Below are 17,192 nucleotides of genomic sequence, written 5' to 3'. Positions count from 1 at the left end.
AGCCTTAACAAAAGACAATCCCTGGCTTTCCTACCTGGATGCTAGCTGCGGGACAGTCATATTTTGATATCAGATTGCCATCCAATCTTACATTCAGGTTTTACATGAATTCTTTATGAATTATCATTAGGAGAAATAAATTCTCATTTACCTTTCATAAAGTCAACAAAAACAAGACAACTTAGTTTCATTTTCAATATTCTTATATACTGAAAAGCCATAATACTACAATTGCTATAGTTGTAGCATAAAATTGAATTATACATAAACACACACAAAATAATGCAAATGTTTTATTGCATACCCTCACCCAAAATGTTTTGTGACAGAAGTTGGTCTGATAAAATGCAAAATTAAATGAGAATTTCATTTCACAACAGGCCCTGAATTCTTGCCATTTATGTACGTAAATTATCTTTAATTATCTTTAAATGGAAGAATGTCAGCTGAAAGTTCATCAGAATTAGTATGTTTTACTTGCATTAAGCCATTTTGCTTGCAATAACAAAAAACAAAAGAGAAAAAATCCGTTTCTCCATGTATCTGAAAATATAGTTCATTTTTATTTCTCTTAGCTAAGGCATTCTTTTACATAGTCAGAAATCACAATTAGTTAAATATGGGAGTGTTTAAATAGAGATGAAAGATGTACTCACTCAAGCTTCTCTAGCTTTTCTACAGATACCGGATTTTGGGGGCAAAAAAAAAAATCTTCTACTATCTTGACATTCAGTCTTCTGTAACTTTTACATTCATTTGATGATAAACTGGGAAAGAATTTTGTGTACAAGATTAGGGTATGCATGCAATTATTTCCATTATCCTCTATGAATAATCTTTTTCCTTCAATAGCCATGCCATCTCAAATGCATTCAGAGGCTGAAGCAGCAAATGAAGTTAGCCTAAATATGCAAACATTGTCCCAAACTTCTGGAGTTTGACATTGTACATCTGTATCCCATCCTCCAAGTATACGCACAAGTTTACTCTGAACATAATAGTAGTCCAGTGATCTTAACTGGATTATTTATATACTCAAAACTGCATTTATGTTTGCAAGATCAATGACTACAGACTATGCTAAACTAAGTAGTAAGTTGCTCCATATTTAAAATACTTCCAAATAACAACTCCATGCACAAAAACACAATGCTGTCAAGTCCATGTAAATACAAGTGGATAAGCTTGCGTAGCCTCCACACAGCCCAAATCAGATCTCAGTTAATACTGTGGTTCTAGATGTTCTCTGAGCAACTTGACAGACTCCTCCAACCCAAAGTTTTGCAGAAGAGTAACTGCACAGCATTTTCTGCATATCATCTGCCTAGGAGGACTTTAATTAAAATAGAAAATTATAACATTTCAGATGTACTAGCAGGACTGAAGTCTTTATAAGGCTTCACACTGACGCGCTCATTTTAAGAACATTTTGAATGCTGTGAGTAAGCCCTAATGGACTTGCCCTGGAGCAGCATTGCCCAGAATTTGCTTAGTCAATAACATCCAGCTCATCTGGTGCAGAGACTTTAAAGTCTATCTTTTGCTGTGGTGCTGTATGTGTCCCTGACTGTACACGGGAGCTAAATGAGTGGATTCCCATTGTGATCCTGGATTCAGAGCAAAGAAAAAACAACGTTGTCATCTCTGACTCTAATAAGGATGATACTTTATGTAGCAGCCCAGTATGTAAATCCTGAAGCCTCATGGCAGTCATTATTTCACCTGCTATTTTCTTTTTTGTCTAGAGCATCTCATCCCTGCCTGTCAATGTCCTCAAATGGTCGACTACATCACTATACTGGAAACTAACTGCCAGGAAGATGCAGAGCTCAGATAAGCAGAACAGACTATTGCCTTCATTTCTACAGCAGCATTTCAGGTACTCGATATATGTGTGTGTGTATATGTATGTATATATACTCACACACACACATGCACTCTCACACACACATATGTATGTATGTACATATATACAAACACACACAAAAGTATCTTCATTTGTCTCTTCTGCAGACTGAACAGTCTAATACTTGCAGCTTCTCTTCATGAATCACCGCTTTCTGGACCAGGGCATTTTCGTTGTTCTCCTGTGGACTCTCCAATTACAATAGCTTTACAGTGTTGACTACTCCTAACGGCTGGTTTAAGGACAGGAAAGAGACTTTTCTATATCAGACAGAAATAGACCCTGAGAGCAAAGAACAGAAGTAAGCTTCAGTAAATGAAGCATTTAATCTTCCAAATCAGCTCCAGAAGCAGGTATAATTTTGCAGAGAAGCAGATACAAACTTCTCAAAGTCTTCAGACATGTTGACACAGATATTCACATCCAAGCCTAAGGGAGTCTCTCCCCTTGCTTTGTGAGCTATCCTTCTCTCAGCAGACAATCTAATAATAATAAGTAGTACAGGGTTCCACATTCATAAAGAAAAATCATCCACATATTATTCAACGGAATAAGAAATTTCTCCAAACCATCTCTCCATCAGAACTTCTACAGACCAGTGAATTACATCTATTCCACTTCTCAATTTACCAAAGTGAGGGCTAGTAAGACTACTGAATTTTGTTAGTAGCAGCTTTTAAAGCATTCCTTCCATGCAGCTTCAACTGGGATACGGCACACCATCTGCCTTTGAATCACAAGTTACCCATGTGAGTTGTTTCATCAGGTGCTAACTTGAGCACTCAGGTCCTGGAAAATGAGTCCATCACACCACGCACCTACTTAAATGTGGCTGTCCCTCAAGCAACAGGAAATAACAACCACAACAGTCATGAGAGAACCAGTTTATCTCAGGGCCAAGATCTGTTAGATTCAACCATTAAAGAATGCATTTCCATCTGCAGTAAAGGGGGGAAGCGTTTTTGGAATGTCTGTTTTGAGGAATAAGAAAGATAGAGACCAAGTTAGATTTCAGTGAACAAGCAGAACACAAAAATGAGGCATACTAGGCCAGACAAGAGGCCCAGGTGATCCTGTATCTTGCCTGTGGCAGTGTCAAATGTTCAAGGGGAAAAAAAAAAAAACAACAAAAAAAAACCCACCTTACAAGTAGGGCAAGTACAGAAGCATGTTTCATCTTAAAACTTTCATATTTATTGTGTTCCTACTTTTTGTTGAAAGAAAAATAGTGAATAATCACTCTAACCTCCTCCATTCTAGCTATACTTTATACACTATCATACCTTTTTCAGTGATACCTTTTCCAAAAGTATTTTTTTCTTCCAAGTTGAATAATTCCAGTTTATGCAATCTCTTCCCATAAGGAGGCTGTTCTACATCTTAGACAACTGCTATCTGTTTCTTCTCCTTCTGGTAAAGATTGTTGGAAGTGTCATAACTGCACACTTACTTTTCAAATACAACATCATAAGATTACTACAATATATTCTAGTGAATGCAGAGTTAAAGTTTGTGCACACAATCTTCTTTAGAACGTCTTGATTTCCAGTCTGACTTCAACAGTAATTGTGTTTAAATATGTTCTGTTAGAGAAAACCTGACTTTCAGAGGAAAAAGTATTAGGAAAGTTTTATTCCTCAGGATTTTGAAAACTATGAGGGCTTCCAATAAGTTTCATATGGTAAACACTCCATAAAGGTAAACTAGTGTAAAGCAATAAATGCCTCTCACGGCACTTAAGAAATCCCTAACTTCTTCACACTGGAGATGTGAAGACTTAAATTGCACTACTCACCAGTTTTACTTCCTCCACACCTTAACACAGCCCACAGGACCTCTCTTAATTCCCAGTGACTTTGTTTTTGCTCACTACATTTTTACTGAGAACTTAAAAAGCCATAACTCCTGCATCCTCGCACTTCGCAAGTTCAATATGCAAACTTAGTGCTTCAGCTCATTTAGATAAAAACAAATTCAGATAAATAAAAACATTTCTCAGATGTCATATTCATGCCAGAACTTCAACTCCTAACTATTTCATTACTTGCAGAAATAGTCAAAAACCATTGTCAGGATGCTAAAATTAAACTGTCTTCATACTGCTCTTGAAGTCTGCGGAAAAGTTCTCCTTTTTCCTTAAGATTCATTTTTGGGCAACAACCTGGCAAAATAATTACACAGTGAAACTTCCAAATTTGAATGCATCAGAAGATATAGTTAAGAAGAGACAGGTGAGTAATTAGAAGCAGCTGTTGTTATTCTTCCTACAACTTAAAAATGTGCAAGAAGTTAAATTCACCAAGGCTTGTGGCCTAGTCCATGTGACTAATTTAGATTTTAATAAATATTTAAATATAGCTGAACTAAATTTCTAACATCTGGCTGCATTTTATGGTATCTAGAAGAAAAAGAACATGATTTATGTTTAGATCATAAGTTATTTTATATTCTGTATACAAGCACAATTTAGAGTGAAGCGTCCAAATAAAAAAACCTAACATCAAGTATTCATGTTTAAAAGATGCCTTTCATTTACCATTAGGAAGTCTAACATTTACTGAAAGTTTCGTATGAACAATGCCTTACCTTACTTGTATTAAATTTTTCATAGGCCCTTCTAAACATTAAATGCAACTTCAGTTTATACATGTATTTCCCAACTAGAAGGGATACTAAAAACAGTATGAGTTAGCAAAAGGGTCACCAACTTATTTCTATATTTATATCCGGGGAGATTAAAGTGCAGGGCTGATCATTTAGATTCTGAAACAAGCAAGTAATATAGAAAGGTATTGAAAATTATTCCTGAGAGGACAGGACAAAATGCCATTAGCTGGGAATGAAAAAAAGGTTTTGTGATGCTAAAGCAGAGCAGAATCAAAATTTCAACATAAAGGCATTAACATAAGACAATCGTACAGCTAGGGGGGTTATCCCACTGAATCAGTTCTCTTCATTTACCTAGTCCAGGAAGCAAGGGGGACAGAAACATTTTAAAGGCCTCAAGTGTTACTAAAAATAAGATAAGGTAACCTGACAAGAGTTACACCAGAAAACAGTATACCTCAGCTTTGCTCTTCTCAGCAGCAGCTTGCAGAGAAGGAGAGGATGCCAAAGGCTGAGCAGCATCAGAAGAGGATATCTGTATAAAAGAGGAAAGAAATAGGAGGAAAATAAGCAAGAATAGGTGGAAAGGAAGCAGAAGAGGCAGCTAAGAAACATGATTTTCATTCTTTTTCAAGAATTTGGAGTAAAAATTCACACCAAATAGAAAAAAAAAGACGAAGTATTTCCTGGTTTTTTTTTCTTTTTTTCTTTTTACCAGTACTATTTCTAAAGGAAAACTGTTCAGTAACAATAAGTGATTTCTAATAAAATTCACTAGAATAGAAAATAAGAAAATGAATGTGGATAAGATCACATCACAGGCATAAGAAAAATAATTAGGTTTCCTCCATTGTTCAATTTTATCCAGTGTAACTATTGAAACATTATGTCCTGAAGCATGAAGGCACACTGTCCCCAGGGGAGGGGGAGAGGAGAGAATGCCTTTGTTCTTGTTCACTGTAACAAAATACTTGCATTAAGAGCAAAGCAAAAAAATGCTGAAAGTTACACATTAAAGTTCCAATTAACTGTTCGCTAAGAGCACACCAAATGAGGAGAAAGCTTAAGTTAATATAAAGCAGCATCCCAGCAGTGGAATGCCAGACCCATTAGAGAAGTCATTTTTGTTCTTCTAAAAACGCCAGAGCAACTAGCCAAGTATCATCTCTCTTCTAGGAATCAGTGTATAAAACTGCTATTAGCACAACCATACTTCCAGAATTATCCAAAAGGTGTAAGTCATATATATGCAACAGATGCAGTTTGCTCAAGAAAATGACATTTCTCTAAATGCATTTTCATACATCATCTTATCCTATTTCCTGCATAGTTGATCACTTTAATGGAAACATTATCTTTCTTTTCCCTTTACTACAAAAATGCAGCTGAATTAGATTTACCAAACACGTAGTAATCTTCAAAGCTATAAAGGTGACATTTCTAGACTGCCTTGTATCATCTCTACTAGCTTCATTTATTCTAAAAGTTTCCTTGTAGATATTACAGAGCAGGTCATTATGTTGGATCAAAATAACCAATTTAGATGACACATCTTTACTTAATTTTAAAAAAGTAGCTTGCATTAAAAGGAAACAAAGCTACAGAAGAATCCTATCTCATGTCTAACTGCAACATATTTCTTACAGATAATCCTACCAGTACCATAGCTTATATATTTGGAATATTCATAGAATATTTATATTCAGTATATTCACAAACTCAGAAACTATCCTTCACCTGGAAGATAGTGCTGAGTTTCAGGAACGATTTATAAGAGGATCAATTTTTAAACCAGATTTAACCTGTGAATACGAAATGCAGAATCCTCAATTTTAAACTTACTGTTTTCAAATTCTCAAGTTATTAGAAGAGTTACTGATATACCTGCTGCAACGAAACTGAGTTTCTTATAGTGTAGCATTCTGTTGCTATAGGAACACAGTGATCCTTATTCTCATTTCACCACATCATAACCAAAGATGTCAGAAAAATTGGTAACTACAGATATTAAGCCATAAGCTCTAATAATATGTTACTAAGATTTTACTAATGAATATATTCCTTCAGAAACTGTGATAATTAAACAACTTAAATATACTTTCAGTTTGCTAAAGATAAGTGAGATTTTTGTTCTTTAATTCTTTCTTATACTTCAGATTTTAGAGAACTGAAGGTCAACAGCTCTCTCAAATGGCTCTCACAAGTGAGCAGCAGGTAACAGCTACTGACCACACAAACAGAGGAGCAGAATTTCATGGGGGAGATGTGACACAAACATCTATTGTGCTGATTCTCCCCTTCATCTCCATCCTTCCATAATGGTGCTTCTCAATCTACATATCATCTACATAAGTTAAGGGATCGTCCAACCTAAAATAAGGTAATCTTACGAAAGTTTAATTACCGTAATTTTGCAAACCAAGTACTGGAGAAACAGTATGTAATCTATAAGCAGACAGAGTGAAAAGCAGTTGCAGTCTAGCCTGTGATATGGGACAGGATAGGCAAGTGGAGAAATGTCCAAATGTAATGTTTAAAAATACACAGCAACACTGCATTCTCTTCAAGGTAACAACCAGCACTTGAAAGCATACTACTTCACATACACAAGGAGGCAACTAAGCAAGTGTGCAAAAGGCATATGAATGAAGATTTTTAAGAGAAAAAACATTACAGTGTACAAAAAAGTGGATTAAGTTGATATAATGAGAGCAACAGCAGGACTTAAGACTGATGAACAGTTTTGTCACCACCACATTATGTTAAATATGCTATCTACCATGCTGCACTAGATAAGGAAATATGAAAGGTGAAAAAAATCCAGTCAAGTCAATAGGAGTAGCTGGATAAGCATGATGAGCATAAAACAGGATTAAAAAACCCCAGACTCTGCAGCAGTCCATCTACGGCCAGTGGTTAAGCAGTTAGAATATCAAGAGCTGATAAGCACACCTGAGAAGCCTGGATAACTATTTGCCATGGGGACAAGCACATTTGAGGAACAGCTGATCAGCACCCCGTTAACGTACCAAGCTAATACTGAACAAGCTACCTCCAGAACTGGGAGCAGGCCAGCACTGCGCTGAACGTAGAAGAGCCTTGAAGAGGGGTAGAGCAAAGTAGCCAGGAATAAATGCCCTGCAGTTTCAACTGTTTTGTTCCTAACCTATGCTCAGTTGTTGTATTATGTCACGTTCACATGTCAGAACTAGCATCAAATAAAATTAATACCTACAATGATATTACAACGTACAGGTAGATATTCTTTTGTTATCTTGGGTATTATTTAATGAGAATATTCCAAATTTTGAATAATACCAAAGCTATTATTAAGAATGTTAATGCCCTCCTCAAGTGTGAGGAGAAACCAAACAACTCAATCATCATATACTTGGTTTTCAGGGGTGTTTCAAAACACTCATTTTTAACTCATGAACTAACCCATACAGAATATTTTAACAAATCAGTGGGGTTACATGATGATCTAAGATTTCAGTAAAATGTTTTCATTCTCCCTTGTACTCTCTACCAAGCTCTCCTTACTTTGACAGACTGTATTATGTTTATATCTTCAAACTGCAGTATATTTTACCTATCTAATGTACAGCAAAAACCTCAATACATAGCCCTTCTCTAAACAGCTTTCAACACTACTCCGCTTATTTCATTCTCAAAGCCTAGGTTAGATCGTTCAAAGTTAGCATTGATAACTATGTCCTGTTTGCAACGCATATATACCATTGGGTGATATTAGCTACCGAATAGATGAAACACTGCTGAAGAACAGTGTGGTTCACAACCAGTTGTATGTTGCTATTTTATAGTCCCAGTAATGCTTTGTTTTCCAAACAACTGCTGTGTTATATAGCAGTAGAGCCACAGAGCAGTTCCAATTTGTGTAAGCTAATGAATCTGTTCTGACTACAGATGGCAACTGAGAAAGCATCTGCTCAGTAACCTATTTCTACGTTTTTGCGATAATACTGTTGACTAGCCAGGCCAATAGTGCGAGTGCTGAGGTTAGACTAACTCCCAGATCAAACCAGTCACTCATGACAGGTACCTGCATCCAGCTCTGCAGTAGGTGCTGCATTCTGTTCTGGTGAAACTACCTCTAATTAGTTGAAAGCCACAAATGAACCTCCAATACTTATATCAGAACCCTGATCACCGCTCAGGGCTGACAACCAAGGTTTTAGTATCAGTTTTAAAGCAGTTTATAATTTTAATAGACTGAGGTCATTGAAAAGTAGCACTAATGTGATCCAGTCTCAAAGTAACATATATATTTTCCATCCAGCAAACATTAATAACAGCTTGTTTCTGTAAGATTGATCAAAAGCATCAGTACTGGAACATCTACTCCATGCTTGGGTCTAAACCCAAGTATCTGGATGCACTGTTGGTCATGAGCAGACACTTCTTCATTAATATAGCAAAAAAAATTCCAGTTTGCAAAAAAAGAAAAACCCTACTCCACAGCAATAGATATTCTGTTAAAATTGACACATCAGAAAAGTGATTAATCTAATTCTCACATTCCTTTAGAAGCTAAGAAAAAAAAGCTGATGAATGTTTCTAGAAAAGCAGGCCAATACTGATACCAGTTATGAAGTCTGAAGAGCAGGCTGTAGGAGAGGAACAAAATATCTTTGTCTAATTCAGATCCAACAGAAAGCCCTTTGGCAAGTAAGTACTAAGAGTCCAGGAAGATTTGTCATTCCAAGCATTAAAGACAAGGGACCAAAATCTCCCCTGCTTTAGGTCATGTTTGTAAAACAAGAAATTCATCTAAACTTGTACACAAGTTAGCACAAAAAGCAGTTTTCAAACATCTAGAGTTTAAGTACAGACGTACAAACCTATCTAATCTGATAATGTACACGAACTCTATCCTTTGGAAAAAAAGTTTTCAGCTAAGATGTATGTTAAGTTGCTGATAATCAAGGACCAGAAAAAATTGAAGGCTGTCTTTGCCACCAACCATGTATGTTGGAGCTGCTAGAAAAAGAACAAAGTTGACATGCTTGTCTGCATTAAAACCATACTGCAAGCTCACAACTAGCATCTGAATATTTAATTTTCAGTTAACTGTTTATGTTCATAACTCGAAACTTTGATTTAGTTTGAGACTAAAAGACTTCAAGTTATTTCGTTTTAGCAATTCTTAAATCTCCTTCTGTTGTTTGTGTTTTGGGCTCCTATTTAGAAGGCTGATGTAGTAAAAAAAGCCATTTGGCATGATGAAACCCGACACTGAATTTTAAAGCACTGTGTATACTCAGTGCAGAACAACCAAAATGGATAAACATGCAATAGTACTGTAAGATTTCACTTTCACTATTCTCTTTTTAGAGGCTCTGTAGTTCACAAAAAAGAAACAACAACAGAAGATCAGAAAAGACTGGATCTACAAGTTTACAATATTATTTCAATTCCATTCCCCTGCCTTACACAACAATGTATTACCTGTACTTGCTTTCTTCATAAAAAACTTACTCTAGAGTATCTGAAGTTGCTACTTAGTAGTGGTACTATCATTGGTACTAATATTGATAAAAGCGCTTATAAAAGCATCAAAATAAATGACACCTGGTGCATAGACTACAGCAAAGCCATTGGGCCAGACTAAAATTTCAAGTGGAAAAAAAAAATTTTAAAGAAGCATCAACAGAAATGAAGCTATCCAAACACAACATACAATATCTAAGAATGATTTTACTTTAGCTCCATTTGTACCAACATTTATGATACTAGATAACAATCATACGAACACTTAGAGGGTCGCTAAATAACATATTCATCAATGTTTCTCTGGAGTTTTTCTCACAAAATTCTCTCCTTGAAATAATGCAATTGCTACTTAGCTTTTGTTAAAAAGAGGTTTTTAAAGCTTTAACTTGAACTATGTTAAACCGCCATTTAAATATGAAATTTATGGTACTATCAGTTGTAATATTCAAGAGATTAAAAAAAGTGTGCGTTATCAAACTATGCCAATATATTCAGGAAATTGGCAGCTCAAATACAAAGGTGCCCATGAGTAGTCATTTTAAATGCACACAACATACAAGGAAATAGCCTAAATCAAGAGGGCTGCTCTACACTCATTTGACAGGTTTTGTTTAACTTCAGCTACAGCAGATTCTTCTCATTTGAGCAGGCTTTTGACTTTGTTATTACTGCACATCTCCAGTGAATGTTGACAATACTAAAACGAGTATTTTCTTTTTTTAAGCAATACCTGTTAACGACTGCTATTAGTATACACACAGCCAGTTGCCCACTCATGGGCACCTTTGTATTTGGCTCTAACTGCATGGTCTTGCAAAAGAATTTCATCCCTCTTTCACTATCCCTACCCTCAAGGCGTAATTCTTCTATGGTATTTTAGTGCTGTTGATGCCTATCTTTCAATTATCAACATACTTCAAAAATACTTTATATCACTTGATTCACAAATTCTTCATAGGCCACTAAAAGCATTATGGTTCCTGGAATATTGTCTTGGAGTGTCTTTGGGTTTTTGGATTTTTTTTTTTTTTAATCACTGGTAACTTCTCCCAAAGCTAATGACTCATAATGCTTTTCAATGCTAGGTAGTACCAAGCTACTGCTCACCTATTCTATCCCACCCAAGTTTCTGCATCTTAAGTTGTCCATGTGGCAAACTTTAGTGCTGTAGATGGGTCTAATTTCCTTCAAGATAAAACTCTGGAGAAAAACGTGCCACCACAGTCAATCTCTAAATTCACATCACATTTTATCCAGTTGTCTATCTAACTTCATACCTCTTAAGTTATACAAAATATCTTAGGAAAGCATGGAAAGTGTAGCTCTATTATTCTTTTCTCTCAGTGAACTTATAATTATATAAAACTCTTCTTGCACATACATAAATCACACTTTCTTAAGTACAGATATGTTGTTTACTAGTCTCTAAAGAGCATCACTATATGATAATATATTTACATTACAGGTAGTAGAATAGATTGTGTGCCAGTTCATTGATTTTTGTGGCTGAAAACATCTGGAATATGTTTAAGTTGATTCAGCATCCACCCCATGTAGGGGAATTTTCATATGCCTTCTGAAAAAATTGTGCTGTTTCTTCTATATACTTACTATTATTTAAAGCTACAGAGATTGTTTATAATACCTACTTCACTCTCAATGCACACCCAACACCATGACTTCACTACTTCTCTTCCTTGTTACTCGTATGGCATAAGGGTGTTTGCATTACATATAAACAGAAGTTTCAGCAAGCTTGTCTTTTTACAGTTTTTACTTCACATCAAAGAGGGAGTGCTGTGTTTTTAAGAAGGGTTAGAAAACGCAGTGGGCTTCAAACTGGATTTCCTGAGCCTCTGTCTGTGCAACTTTAATAAACTTTTATTTTAACACCATGTAGATATACTCGAATGAAGTGATTCAGATTAGGTGCCAAAAGCCCCTTCATTAGTGCAGTCCTCTATCACAAAGAATCACTTCAACAACCATTACTCAACCGTGCATTTTAGACATTTTATTCTATCTTTCTGGAACCTCAGTCCTGAAATCATACATTTCCTCTTAGCTCATTGCCAAACTATGTAATCATCTAGTTGAAAGCTTCCTTTCTCTGATCACCACTTCTGAGCAGCTCTTGCCAGCTCCCAAAGTCTGTAAATGGCAACAACTTCATTAACTATTTCTCTTGGCCATTGCATATAAGAACACAAGCTTCATTAACAACTTTCTTTCCACCTTACCAGTTGTACAACCATAACTACAAAAATTTGCAACTCAATACAGAGATCAGCTGTCAAGATGAATCTTCTGCTCGGAGATGACTTTCATAAATACAAGCATCCCCAAAGTTTTTGCACATGCAGAGCACCCGTCCTGGAGCCACTAGTCTTACCAAACTTTCTTCTTTCTAGAGTGAACAAATAACTTCAGCAGAAGTTAAACCAAGCCTACCTTGAGCATGACTTCACCTTGTCTGGTATAATTACAGCCTTGAATTAGTCTACTTGTTAAAAAAAATTACTCAGGCAGCCTCTTTTGTTGCATCACAGAAACATAGTCAGTACTGTGTACTACTAATTTTTTCTTCTTCTTTGAAGTCAGCTCTGTTCAGCTGCCTTAAAAGCCGAGCACCAAGCCAAGGGCTCTGACCTTTCATAAAGCCTTCCCTTCAGCAAGAGGAAATTCCACTCACTATTGTCATTGCAGACATTACTGCACGTACGGGTGACAAACCTATCAAAGGATAAGTGGAAATTAGATAGAAATATTAAATTGAGAAACAGAACTGGTATCAGTTAACTTCTTTACCTGAAACAATCGTGAGAAAGATGATGTATACATCTTTTTTTTTCCCCCTCTCATAATCAATAGGAATTATGTTCCTTAACACTCATCACTAATTCTGGAGTGAATAGCTACCACATTGACATGGTTTGTTACAAACTTCTATTTCTACAAAACTAGGCACTGCCATCACAACTGCATAGCATCGTCTGGTCAACTAATCAAGTTAACTATACTCTAGACAACTACACATCTATTTCTCAAGACTTAAATATGGAAGGGAAGTGAGGCAGTGTTACTGAAGTTTAATTACAGACACCAATATAGGCAAGTCCAACCTCTGAACTTCTACTTCTTCCAAACTAGAGAGTGATCGTCCCAGCAGTCTCCACTTCCTTTCCTTTCTGCACTCAACGACTTTGTTTGGAAGTGGGTTGAAAAATCAAAGGAAAGAAACAGGCCAAAAAGCGAACTTCCCGAATCACAGAAGTGAGTAAAACTTGAAGCTGCTCTCTTTTCAGTGGGGAAAGCCTGCCCTCTAGCTATTGTTTTAATATTCTGAACATATTCCCAAGAATGCTGTTCATCCTCTATCTCAAGCAGGCTGTGCATCATCCATTTTCAGTTTCGTTCAAGTATTTCAGAAATAACAAAAGTTATGATAGTTCAACTAAAAGACAACTAGCCTGAAATACATTATGATGTCATTTTTTTTCAGTCTGTAACACAGGTTATATTAAATGAACTGCATACATTCAATTTTCAGTTCATTAAACTTGTATCTGGTAGTAGAGTTAGAAAGTCTACTGCAAACATTGTTTCCCCAATACAGATGACAAATCTCATGAGAACTGGGAAAAGGAGCCTGGCCCCAAAGCCAAGAATAGCTGTATCTATCACGGCTTCCACAATGAAACCACCACCACACAAAGACAATGAACTGGAAGACCCATTTGTACAAACACACAAGTGGTGTGAAAACTATAGGCTGCGGCTGGAAATCTCACCAACCTAATTTTCTCTTTCCTGGCTCTGCCATGGCTTTCTAAGCAGTGGAAAGTGTCATTAGGAAGTAAGAGAATACCAAGGCATGCAGAAAGCTACCAATATATCCCAAACAGAAGGAAGGAGAAAAATAAAAAAGCAAAAAATTGCAGACAAACAGTAACTGCAATTGGGCCAGGGTCTGGTGGGAAGGATAAAGAGGATAAAAAGCCTAAAACAGAAAAAGAAAGAAAACAAAATAACCCCACCTGAAAATAGAGGGAATAAGTTAAGGCAGCCCAATGCCTAGCCTCTACTGAGTTTTTCCATTTGTGAAGTTCCTTTTTTATATGCAGACTGAGAACTATGCAAGTCTTGCCTGCTGTAATAAGGAGTTTCACTACAAGAGTAAGGTAGTTCATTCTACTAAAAAAATAAGAATTAGAAAAGATAGCTTTATTTTTCATTCTTTTGGGATATCTGCCTTACATCTCTAGCAAGGTTCCTATCTGCTTCAGGAAAAGCACTATTCTGTCAGTCTTTCAAGTCATTTTTTTTTTTTTTAGCATACAAGCTCAGATTCTCATTGTATAATTGTGGGTAGTGCTTTCTTAACGGAGCTAAGATAACGACCTAGAGAAGCATAAAGAGTTATAAGCATAAAGAGTTTTTAAGAGGCTGCTTTGCATGATTTACCCTCCAGTTCTAGAATTGTTATGTACATAGAAAAAAAAAAGATGAATATAAAAGATTTGCCTATGCTTGAAAGTGGAAAGCAGGCACCAGTCTGAAGTGGAATGATATTTCTAAACGGCTTCATATCAGCACCCACCTGAAGAAGGGTTTAACATACAATACTACTACATACCAACCACCATGGTAACTGTTTATACTTGAGTTACTAGATTACAGCAATGATGCAAGTCCTTAACTGCTGCAGATGAGCTTTTAGGGATAAATAGACTCAAATGCCACAGCATATCCCACAGTAAATTGCTCATGTAACCATATCTTAGATGCATCAAGTTTATAAAGACCCCTAATCCTTTCACCACTATGCGAAGCTTGTTTTAATAGATTCTGTATCACACCTTGCATCCTTCACAGCTCACTTTTATTCCTAAAAAGTGTTAAGGGGACTTGGCATAAAATTAATTCTAGGAGGAGGACAATATTACATTAAAAGAACTTTAAATAAGTCAATCTGTCAACAACTACTGCTGCTCCTAAGATGAATACTCAAATGGTAAAAGACCATTCCCACAGTTAACAGTACCCCAATCACACATAGTATTCACAGAATGGTAATACATATATATTCCCAAGCAATATACAGTCAACTTCAATTGTTTCTTACTCATATTGCTTCTAAATTATTTTTAAATTAAAATATTAATTAAAAGCATTAAAAAAGGGAAGTCCTGCATGTTTCAGAATTACATCTTATCAAAGCAAAACTGGAAGCTGGTTGGCCAGACCAAGAGACCTGTGGGTTTAAGCAATTGGTTTTTAGAAGTCTTGACAAGCTGAGGTCTCACCACAATAGGACAGTGAACTACTTCCTGAAAAAGAAAGCACTTATCTTCTATACTAGTGTGAGTCTTAATGTTGAGAGATAATTACGCTGGGCAGCGCTTGAGAAACATCACTTCCAACTCTGCCACAGGATACACTACTTCAATGAAATACACAATAATGTCAGAACCCTACAACTATATCTAGCATTTACAGGACATCATAAGTATAAGAGTTTGTGAAAGAGTGACATGCAACTAGTCACCAAGAAGTTTCCATTCTTCGGGCTGACTAAAAATAGTTTCTGTGAGCAAAAAGCATTTCTGCCTTAAAGGCCTTTCTTCTTGAGGGTTATGCTTCCCTGAACTATTCCTTAACTTTGAAAGGGACACTCCTGTTTATAGAGCTTCAGTTGAATTTGGCTGTTCACGACTTAAAGAAATTATTACTTTGTTCCATGCTTGTTGGCCCTACCTAGTCAAAACTCCAAAGGTGCAGAGACCTTACTGAAAGAGCCTCCAAAAACCAATATACCAAAACAAATGACAGCTCACACTGTTAAACAGACTCAGTACTGTGTTACAACAATCATATTCAGCCAATCTGTCTGAAGACATTTCCATGCGGTGCAAAATTCAATTTGCCTCACTGGGTAAACTAATTTATTCATAATTCTTTTCTTTGCATTGGTCAGAATAAAGCTTAAATGTGGTCAAATACTGCGACTTCAATGGCAATTGAAGGGGAAAAAAAAAATCAAAAAGAGGAAAAAAGCTGACATTCCAGTACACTGAAAACATCTGCAAGTATTATTTCAAACAGAGCATTTTTATACATTTTTCTAATATTTGCTCCCCTTTTAATATAACATTAAGGAGCAACAAGCACATATATAGCTGTTCAAGAGATCTGGTTGTTAGAAAAAGGCTTCTGTTCCAATTAATACCTAAAAAAACCTTAAATATTCCAAAAATGGAAAGGCACCCATAAAAACCCCTTCCACGTTAATTTATCCCTTGAATCCTCAGGCTTATTTTAAACCTATTTTCAGTGTGGGTATATACAGTGAATGCATCATTTTTGAGGGTTTTTCCCCTCAGGTTTTGATGGCTTTTTTCAAGGTACATTGCTTATTCTGGAGTGAATCCTGCTTTTTGCAAGTACCTCTACCTTACAAAAGAATAAACAAACATAGTGTGATCACTCTGATAATTTCCTATTATGCAGTTCCTAACTTGACACAGAGACCCAGAAAACCTTATTTTGACTGCTAGGGGCTATCATTCACGCTATGTTCCAGGATGCTAATCTCAAGGCAAAAGACTAATTTCAGAATGTTTCCCAGTACAAGGAACTGTTCAATGGTGTCTCCTTCCCAGGTCTCACCATAGACAAGTCACAAACCTGCACTAAGCCTGGGCAGGAGAACAAGAGAAAGGAAAGAGGCATGGTACCTGGTATGAAATAGCCACATTAGTTACTGATAACCAACTTATAACAGCTGAATACACCATACCATGTATTTAGTCTTGAGCAGTGCTACAGAATCAAGCACTTCACATTTTCCCCAGTAACAAAGGCTCAGAAAAGTTTGAGACCTGTGCATTTCAATAGTGAAGTTAATTATTTTTCAAGTCATGCCTCTTTCAGATGATGTTAAATTTTAAATAGAAATCAAATACACATTAGAAAATGTATTATCCTATTTAAAACACAACTAGTAACTGAAAATACTTTTGTTTGTTGCCCAAAGCTTTATTCTGCATCGCTTTTCAGTGAACCATGAAGAAGTCATAAAATTTTCCCTATCTGCCTATTTTTAGTCTGTATGTTTGGTCACACTACTGGTCTTTGCACTAGCTAATTTTATCATCATAATATG

At 36.2% G+C, this 17,192-nt stretch overlaps 1 protein-coding gene across 2 annotated transcripts in view; it reads right to left on the bottom strand.

Annotated features, from left to right (window-relative positions):
- The window catches only part of SMAP1 (small ArfGAP 1), a 97,522-nt gene that overhangs the window by 45,111 nt on the left and 35,219 nt on the right, over positions 1 to 17,192 (bottom strand). The window contains exon 5 of one of the 2 annotated variants that reach the window (XM_026095886.2): positions 4,971 to 5,048. The exons of the other annotated variant lie outside the window; for it this stretch is intronic. Within the exon in view, the coding sequence (XP_025951671.1) occupies positions 4,971 to 5,048 (78 nt within the window). The remainder of the gene's footprint in view (positions 1 to 4,970; positions 5,049 to 17,192) is intronic. 2 annotated transcript variants of the gene reach the window in all.

The sequence above is a fragment of the Dromaius novaehollandiae genome, chromosome 3 (assembly GCF_036370855.1).
Source record: "Dromaius novaehollandiae isolate bDroNov1 chromosome 3, bDroNov1.hap1, whole genome shotgun sequence".
Taxonomy (NCBI): Eukaryota; Metazoa; Chordata; class Aves; order Casuariiformes; family Dromaiidae; genus Dromaius; species Dromaius novaehollandiae.
This window is presented reverse-complemented; position numbering and strand designations above follow the sequence as displayed.